This window comes from Fonticula alba, assembly GCF_000388065.1.
Source record: "Fonticula alba strain ATCC 38817 unplaced genomic scaffold supercont2.4, whole genome shotgun sequence".
NCBI classification, from domain to species: domain Eukaryota; order Rotosphaerida; family Fonticulaceae; genus Fonticula; species Fonticula alba.
Window position 1 is genome coordinate 209,552 of NW_009242974.1, and position 8,644 is coordinate 218,195.

At 66.9% G+C, this 8,644-nt stretch overlaps 4 protein-coding genes across 4 annotated transcripts; 1 reads left to right on the forward strand and 3 right to left on the reverse strand.

Moving 5' to 3' along the window:
- Positions 1-679: 679 nt before the first annotated feature.
- Positions 680-2,126, reverse strand: H696_02587 (hypothetical protein). The gene has a single exon (XM_009496498.1). It carries the CDS (start codon positions 1,775-1,777, stop codon positions 1,082-1,084), a length of 696 nt encoding a protein of 231 aa, XP_009494773.1. The 5' UTR covers positions 1,778-2,126; the 3' UTR covers positions 680-1,081.
- A 909-nt stretch (positions 2,127-3,035) lies between these two features.
- On the forward strand, positions 3,036-4,451 carry H696_02588 (hypothetical protein; the record flags this gene model as incomplete). Its single annotated transcript, XM_009496499.1, has 2 exons — positions 3,036-4,200; positions 4,420-4,451. The coding sequence occupies 2 exons, from the start codon at positions 3,036-3,038 to the stop codon at positions 4,449-4,451; spliced, it is 1,197 nt and encodes a 398-aa protein (XP_009494774.1).
- A 213-nt stretch (positions 4,452-4,664) lies between these two features.
- On the reverse strand, positions 4,665-6,216 carry H696_02589 (hypothetical protein; the record flags this gene model as incomplete). The annotated part of the gene is made up of 5 exons (XM_009496500.1): positions 4,665-4,954; positions 5,212-5,314; positions 5,485-5,752; positions 5,896-6,026; positions 6,157-6,216. 5 exons carry the CDS (start codon positions 6,214-6,216, stop codon positions 4,665-4,667), a joined length of 852 nt encoding a protein of 283 aa, XP_009494775.1.
- Positions 6,217-6,712: 496 nt separating this feature from the next.
- Positions 6,713-8,375, reverse strand: H696_02590 (hypothetical protein; the record flags this gene model as incomplete). The annotated part of the gene is made up of 4 exons (XM_009496501.1): positions 8,121-8,375; positions 7,803-7,985; positions 7,446-7,687; positions 6,713-7,316 (listed from the first exon to the last, which is right to left on the reverse strand). The coding sequence occupies exons 1-4, from the start codon at positions 8,244-8,246 to the stop codon at positions 6,713-6,715; spliced, it is 1,155 nt and encodes a 384-aa protein (XP_009494776.1). The 5' UTR covers positions 8,247-8,375.
- Between the last annotated feature and the right edge of the window lie 269 nt (positions 8,376-8,644).

Here is an 8,644-nt window from a genome sequence, read left to right on the forward strand (position 1 = left end):
CCCCCCCCCCCCCCCCCCCGCTGCCCCTTGCTCCCTCGCCCAGCGAGAGCAGCCCTTGCTGCTGGGTGCTTGCCCTGTCCCGCCGCCCGGTATCCGCGGCCCCCTCCCCGTCTGGTTTTGTCCTGTTGATGTCCGAGCACGGGGAGTGGGGATGCCTTCCTAACCCACAGCGGTGATCGCGGCCAGCCGAACCGTCAGATGCACTTTGCCCTCGATTCCGCCGGCTTCCCCCTGGGGCCAGGGGGAGGCGAGCAGGCAGGGCGGACCCGCCGAGCCGGCCGCCCCCCAGTGGTGGGAGCTCTGCCCGAAAAAAAATATACACATGTCACACGAGTCCCAGATCACATCGCCCGCACAGAGTCCGTATGCATTGGCACCATTCACCAAGTGCCAACCCTCGCTCCGGCCTCATCAGCCGCCTGGGTGCCGGGGGGTGGGCCCCTCCTGTGTTTCGGTCCAGATGCCCTCGACACAATTTCCTCCCCCCCCCCCGCCCCACGCGCCGCCCCTCCTCCCCAATCGGTCTTTTCTCCCCTTCGCAAGATAGATCCCCTGGGATATTTTCGTGTTGGACCCTGCGCCCCGGCATGTTCCTGACTGTGGCTGGTGGTGCCATTGGTCGCCCATTCACCCGGCTGCTGGCCGGGGCCCGATCCCCGGCCCTCGGTTTTTTGATACACGCGCCCTGTGCCGGCGAACGCGCCTCCGGGTTTTTCTCCACCACCGCCCCCACCACCCCCACCACCGGCGATGATTGGGAGAGGGCGGTTTCCCACCGGTGCTTGATGATCCTTTGCCACCCGGATATGCCCTTTCGCCTGACGGCCGGCCAGCTGGCCATGCTGCCCGAGGGCCCGAGCAAGGACCAGCTCCCGGCCTTCATGTCTCAAGTGCTGGACTTTGTCGCCCTGCATCCCTCCTTGGAGGCCATCCCCCTGTCGCCGCATGAGCGGGCATGGTGCCTACGGCATCTGCCCAACATCCGGCCCCGGGTGTCGCCCAAGAAATTGGCCCGCCTCCTGGGGGACAGCAACTTGCAGGACCTCCTCAAGAGGCCCACGCACTTCCGCCTTTCGGATGCCTACGCCAAGCGCTTCCGCCATGTGGCCCTGGCGAACCCCTCCAAGAGCGGGGTCGAGCTGGCGGCCATGCTTGGCATCCCGGTGTCGACGTGCTTCTCCCACCTGAACCGCCTTTGCCCGGAGTACTTCGACCGGCGGGCCGCCTGGCGCCAGGGGCTCATCGACCAGCTGGGCGCCCTCCTCATCAACGAGCCCAACCTCTCGGACAAGGACCTGGCCCGGCGGCTGGACATCAAGCAGGAGACCCTGGTGGCGCTGATTGCCCGGCACTTTCCGACATACTCTCGCCGGCTGGGCCGCATGCAGAACCGGCAGAAGGAGCTGCTCGCCATCCTGGCCGCCCGGGCCGATCCTCCGCCCACCCAGCGGGAGCTGGCCCAGAGGCTCAATGTTTCGGTGTCCACCGTCTCCCGGATGTTGGCTCGGCTCGCGGCCACGCGCGCGGCATCGGCCGGGGAGGACGCCGCTCCCCCGGCGACGCCGCCGCCGCCGCCGGTCCCGGACACGTCGCCTTCGGCCGAGGCACCGCCGGCGCCCGCGCCGACGTCTGCCTCGTCAGCGCACCCCCCGGAGCCGGGCCACGACCTGGCGGCCGGGCCAGCCGCGGCGGCGGCGGCGCACGAGGCCCCCATCGGCCGGGAGCCAGCAGCCCCGTCCCCTGCTCCGGGCAGGCTCGAGCGCCTGGAGGCCGTCATGCAGCATCAGGGCCCAGGCCTGTCGGTGGCCGAGTTGGCCACCGCTGCCGACCTGCCCAGGAGAGAGGTCACACAGCTCCTGGCCCGGCACTTTCCCTCGTACCTGCCTGCGCGGCCGCCGCGGACCCCAGCCCGGCAGGCGGTCCAAGTGGCCCGGGTGGGCGAGCTCATCGCGGCCAATGTCCCGGTCCAGCAAATCCCCTCCAAGCTGGGCATCCCGCGTGAGACCTTCCGGCGGATATTGGACACTCACTATCCGGACTTTTCCCGGAGGCCATCCACCCCGCCCTCCGCGGAAGAATAGACCTGCCTTTCGGGGAGAGCTTTTCACCATGTTGTGGGAACGTCGTTGTCCGGCCCCGGCGGCCCGAGGGGAGGGGGCGGGGGACTGCCGGCACAAGGGCGCGCCGCGCGCACGCTTGAGAGCGCCCCCTCCCCTCCGGTCCGGTCACCGGCCCGGAGGAGGCCCAGATCGCCAAGCCCATGGTGCGCAGGGTCGCCCCGGACGCCGGTCCGCCGGCGGGAATCGGTCCCTCACCCCGCCGAGCCCGCGAGAGCGCGAGGCTCTCGATCCCACGTGCGACGAGATCACATGAGGACTCAATTATCTTTTGTGGCCCCCACCCCAGGGCACTGCGCGGTTTCGTGCGATTCCGGGTCGCCCCCCCCTTGCTCCTGCTCGTCGTCCTTCGGCGCCTCTGTCGCCCTCGCTCTCGCCTGCCCAGCTTCCTGGTGTTTCTTCCGGGGCTTCTCCCGGCACTTTCTGTGTTGATGCAAGTGCATGCGTTTGCGACGGTCGTGGGGATGTGTGGCTGTCCCGGGGGTGGAGCGTTCCAGCGTTCCGGCGTTGCCCGCGCCCCGGGGGGGGGGGGCGGGACAACCACAGGAGGAGTCCACCGCCAAGCCCCTCGCGACCCTCACACGCAGGCCGCCGGTTTAATTTGGCCGGCGGCGTCTCGATCGCCGGCCAGTCACTCGGACCTTTCGACGGGGCCCCGCGGCCGCCCCGGCAGCAGGCCGATATGCAATGGTGCGCACCCCCCCCCCCGGGAGCGGAGACAGCCGGCCCGGCCCTCCCCGGCCGGGCACAGAAGCGGCAAGTTTTTTTTTTTTTTTTTCAGATCCCGGTGCCGCGATCTCCCCCGGCCGCGAGACCGGTCACATCGCCTCCCCTCCTCCTCGCCTCCCCTCCTCCTCGCCTCCCCCCTCCCGCCCCCCCCTCTCTCTCTTTGCTCCCCCCTCGTCACTGGCCCCCATCATGTCTCCCCGGGACCCCGACGCCGGGTCCATAGCCCCCGCCACGGCCTCCCCCTACTACCTTCGGCTGGACTTCTTCAGCGTCCTGATGGAGCTGCTGAATCTGGTGGTCAAGCTGGAGAACTCGTGCGCGGAGGCCATCGCCTCGGCCACCGAGCAGAATAAGGACGTCTCGGTGGCATACACTGTCGGCACCACGGCCACCGTGGTGTCGGGGCTGCTGCTGCTAACCCCCCTGGCCCCCCTGGCGGCCGGGGTGCTGGTGGCATCTGCGGCCACCACCCTCGGCACCGGCATCACGGACTTCGTCATGAACAAGAACCGCCAAAAGCAGATCATCGAATGGGCCGAGTCCCTGCGCGTGTGCTACCTGAATTACATCGAGTGCTCGCTGCTGGTGCAGCAGCACATGGGCCGCGTGCTTTTCCCGACCACGGCCGAGGTGGGGTCGCTGTCCAATCAGCAGCTCGGCCTGTGCCTGCTCCTGTCGCACGCCTTCCTCGGGCTGGATGCCACGGCCGAGGCCGGGCCGGCCCTGGACACGCTGCTGGGCGAGTGCCGGCGCCTGCATGCCCTCGGGCTGAAGCGCTCGCCACCGGCCGGCCCCCCGGCCGGGGAGGCCCTCACGCAGCCGGGCAGCCCCGGCACCGACATGTCCCTCGAGGTCCTCCTGCGTGGGCTGGCCATCGCGGCACACGAAGACCCGGCCATCGCCCTGGCGGCCCCGAGCCTGGCCGACACGGCGGCCGTCTACCAGGTGGACATCCTGCCGCGCGTGGCCCTGGTCCTGCTGCGCGTGGTCTTCCAATTTACGGAGCACCCCCTGCCGGGGGACTTGTCCACCGTCAACATGGACACCGTGACGGCCGACGCCCTGGTGGCGCTGCTGAATGCCGGCGAGGCGTCCAAAACCATGCTCCAGCGCTTTGACAGCAGTAACTTCACCCTCAGCGGGGGCCTCACCTCGGCGGCCATCATGGCCGGCCGACTGCTGACCCCCTACATGCTGGTGTTCGACGTGGTCAACTGCTTCCACTCCTGGAAGAAGGACCCCCCCACCCTGAAGTCCATCAAGGACCTGGGGGCCACGCTCACTGCCCTGCGCACCGACATCGACTCGCGCTATGGGGCCTTCCTCCAGCGCGATGTGGCCACCGGTGTCATCAGTGCGTGTGGCATCCGGCCTGCCGCCGTGGCCCCCTCGTGTTGCCCTCTCCCCTGTTGCCTGCTCCTTGCCCCGGGGTTGCTCCCCCCTCGCCCTCCTTTCTTCGGCCCTTTCCCCCCCCCCCCCCCCCGGTTGTGGGGCTCCTGTTCCATCGCACACTGACCGCCTCCCTTCCGCCTGCCCTTCCGACGGTTCGACCCACGCGCATGTGCACGCATAGAAATCAACCTGCCAGTCGAGGAAGAGGAGTGAGTCTGCCTCTGGGGATCTTCCGTCCCCCGACACCGGCTGTCGGCCCCTGGGCGGGGTCCCACTCGGGCGCACACAAGGCCACGAACAAGCAGAGTGTATCAAATAAAAAAATGTGTTCCTATTTCCATGCATGCCGCCGCGGTCGGGCGTCAGGGCAGAGGCAGGGCCGAGGGGCCCATCCTCATCCTCAGGGTCGCCGTCGGCATTGCATGCTCATCCGAAGCGTGCCTTCTTTTGGGTGGTCGACGTGACGGCCAAGGCAAGCGAGGCGGCCGTCTCGTAGCCTGTCAGGGAGGCCGCGCCAGAAGCATCGCCGGCCGGATCGCGAGTGTCCGCCGCTCGGAAGGACGAGTCCCCGGGGAGGTTGCGTTTGGCCGCGGCCGCGGCCGCGCCGCCCACCTCGCGTGATAAGGTGGATGCAGTTAGCCTGTTCAGGCCGCTGACACCGGCCGACTTGCGCCAATGCGAGGACATCGACGCGGCCCAGTATGCCAAGCGGAAGACTGTACGTCGGCGGGTCAGTGGTCAAGCTATCGGGCCAGATGGCCGTCTGTCGAGGAGGCATAGGCACGTGTGCTTGCACGCGTGCGTGTATGTGTGCGTGCGTGCGTGCGTGCGTGCGTGCGTGCGTGCGTGTATATATATGTGTGTGTGCATATATACATATATGTGTATGTGCATATATACACATATGTGTATGTACATATATACACATGTATGTATGGGTGTGCGTGCGCGCTTGGATGTGAAAGGAACGCACCCTCGCGCTCGCAGGCATCGAGCCTCTCCAGATCGGTCGACACGTCACGAGCCATGGCCCGATGGGCCGTGTGCAGGACATGCGACAGGCGCGAAGTGTAGGCCTTTGGGCCATTGAGACATGCGTATGGACAGCAGCGAAGAGGGACATCCCATCGAAGAGGCGTCAGAAGGACCGACGGGGCGGGAGGAGAGGAAGGGCCAGCAGCAGGGCGGGGCCGAAAGGGGAGCCTACTGAAAGGGGGGGGGGCCAGGCTGCCCTGTGGGCACGTACCTCGTGGAGCATCTCACCCAGTGCATAATCCTGCTTCCTGCTCAGCAGCAACCGAATGGCGTCAGGGGCTCGGGAGCGGGCAACATGACAAAAGGGAAGAAGGGTGACATGGAGGACGCACAGCGTGGCGATTTTCTGGCCCAGACGGAAGTATTGCCCACTGCCGCCACCCTCGACCGTGCGCAGATCAGCACCAACAGGGTCCGCCTTCAGTGCGGCTCCCGCGCGAGGCCCAAACGCACGTGGGACATTTGTCGTGACGACCATCCTAGGTGGGGTTAGGACGCGGGCGAATGAGAGGAGGGAGCAGCAGCGTGCATCCATGTGTTGTGTGCTTGTCTATGTGGGCGTATGTGTGTGTGTGTGCGTGTGTGGGCGAATGCGCGGGAATCGGCCGATGGCCGCACGTACTTGCTCTCCAGCCCCTGGGCCAACCAAAAGGGGATCTCAAACTGCTTGGTCTTTCGGTCAACCGGCTCACCAAGGCCAATCAGATGTAGATCCGACGAGCGCAGTCGGAGGCGCACCTGGCAGGTCACGCGCTGGAGGGGGTAAAAAAAAAAGAGCCCCAACAGCACAGGCCCCGCCATGGATATGGGTGAGCGCGTGGGCACGCGTGCGCGTGTCAGTGGCTTTGGAGGGATGGCAGAGGGGAAGCCAGCAGGTGCGCACCTCCTGTTCGGCGAGGATATCATCCAAATCATAGTAGTCGGGAGAGATGTGCTCTTCCATGATGCGCGGATGCGTGCGTGCGCCCGCGAGGAGAGTGAGGGGCAGTCAAAGAGAGGCAGGGACAGGGAGGGTGGTATCGGTGAGAGCGGTCCAAATGCCACGCGGGGGACCGGGCAAAGGGGAGGAAAGAGATGAGGGGACCAAGCGAAGGGAGGAGGAGTGCTGCTTCGGAGGGATTTCCAGAGACCGCAAAGGCCCAAACTTTTGAGGGCCCGCCCTCTCGGGCACCCGATCGCGTGGGGACGCTCGATCCGCAGGGCCCGGCCGCCTCCTCTCCCCGGTGCCCGACTCGCCCGACTTCCAAGGGGCGGATTTAAAATACAAGCCCCCTTCTGCCCACCACCGTTACACACCAGAGTGGGTACATGTATTTTGGGGAGCACTAAAAAAGATGTGTTTTTCCGGGGGGGAGGGGCGGGGGAAATCTATATTCATGCAGCGCCGCGGCATGTGCGCGTATTTTGCCGGCCGGGGCACGCCTGCGCGCGCACACTTCTCAGGCCGCGTCGGAGGCCGTCTTCTTCCGCGCGGCTTTCTGGATCTTCCGCTCAAGCTTCCGCTGGAGGTCTTCAGATGGCGAGGAGGCGGAGCTGCCAACGGTCTTGCCCTCCTTCCCTGCCTCCTTGTCCTTCTTGGCGGCCTTCTTGGCGGCCTTCTTGAGCTCCTTCTTGGCGGCCTTTTTAGCGGCCTTCTTGGCGGCCTTCTTGGCGGCCTTCTTGGCGGCCTTCTCGGCAGCCTTGGTGGCCGCCTGGATGGCCTCCTTCTTGCTGGCAGCATCCTTCTTGCGGAGCTTGGCCGGCGGCGCGTCATCGGTGTCCGAGCGCTTGCGCTTGGAGGTGTCCTCGGTCGACGCCTCCGGCACCTCCGGCGGCAGGAGGCCAATCGACCGGAGATACTCGGCCTCCTGCCGAGCCAGGCGCGCTTCCTTGCCCTCCTGCTTGAAGGAGCCACGGTGGCCGATGCGAATCCCCCCACAGGCGTCGAGCAGGGAGTTCTCCTTCGCCCGCGAATGCTCGAGCGCATTCTCAACGTCGGTGTCATCGCCATCGCTGGAGTCGGAGTCGCTCGAGGTGGTTGCCAGCCGCTCGGTATTCTGGAGGCTGCGCAAGGCCACGTACCACCATGCGCAGGGCCAGGCCGAGGAGCGCCCATGCAGCGGCGTGTCCAAGGTCAGTAACCAAATGCAGGCCCCCGGAAGCAAAGCCCGCCGGCAGGCGGCACACACATACCCGCTACTGACGAAGCCCATGAAGGTGCTGGGGGCAGGGGCAACCGAAGCCGAGGCTCCGAGCCCCGGCGCGCGGCCCGCGTCCGCGTCCGCGTCCGAATCCGACGAATCGCCGGTGAAGCCAAGCCCCCCGCCCAGGGTGCCCGAAGAAGTAAACAGCATGCGCTCCGTCATGATGGAGGTCAGCTCCCGGCGCGAGAGGTTGCTATCCTTCCGCGAGAAGGAGATCACCCGCTCGGAGGTCTGTGCACAGGGGACACGCGACCGGCGGAAGGGTTGTCAGCGATCGCAGCCTCGAGGGAGGCAGCGCAAACGCCCCCCCCCCCCCCCAAGCCTCTGCCAGGCCACCAACACGTACCGTGGTGGTCTCCGATTGCGTGAGAGCACTCCGCGCGGCGGGCGCATCGCTGTCACTGTCACTGTCCGAGTCGGAGGAAGACCCGGCCAGCGACGTGGCGCCAATGATCTGGAGATTGCTCGACGCCCGATTGTACACGCTGTCAAAGTGATTGAAGTCGAACTGCTGGTTCCGGTGGCCAATCTGCCACAGGCAAGACAAGGCAACGGGCCGACAAACATCGTGTGAGCGGGCGCATGCATGAAGGGGAGATCCTCGCCTTCTCCCTCCCCCCCCTTACACGGCGGGCGGGTGGCTGGCCGGGACATTGGAACGCACACCGTGAGTGTTTTGCTTGATGTTGGCTTTGATGGCCTCGGTCCGGCCGCGCCCAGCGCGCCCGAGACCCTTGCCCTGTGTCCAGCCGTACTTCTCCAGCTGAGATCGCGCGAAGGAGTTGCTCATTGTTGGGGGGGATGGTGCAGCGAGGCCTGCGTGCCGAGACCGCGAGAGGGAGAAGCCGGCCGAGGGTCGGGGAGGGGGAAGAGGCGAGCGAGGGGCGGAATGGGAATGGCAAGAGGAGGGGTGTGCCGTGAGGCCACCCCGGGCCGGCCATTGCCGCGGTCTTTCTTCTTGCATGCTCTGGCTTCCCGGCCGTCTGCCCCCGAGGCGTGCGAGGGGTGGGTGGGGGGGGGGGGGCGGACAGGCGCGCCCGGGGCGATCGCCCCCAAGGGGAGCAGGACCACCTGGGAGGGGCGGGGGCCTGCCCCTCCGTTGGCAGCAGGCCATGCGGATTTCCGCGGATGGCCCTTTTTCTCGAGCCCCCAGGCCGGTCCGCGGCCCTGGCAGCATCCAACTCCCCC

Coding starts and splice junctions, on each gene's coding strand:
- H696_02587 (XM_009496498.1), bottom strand. CDS start 1,777: ATGACGGCCTCCAGGCGCTCGAGCCTGCCCGGAGCAGGGGACGGGGCT.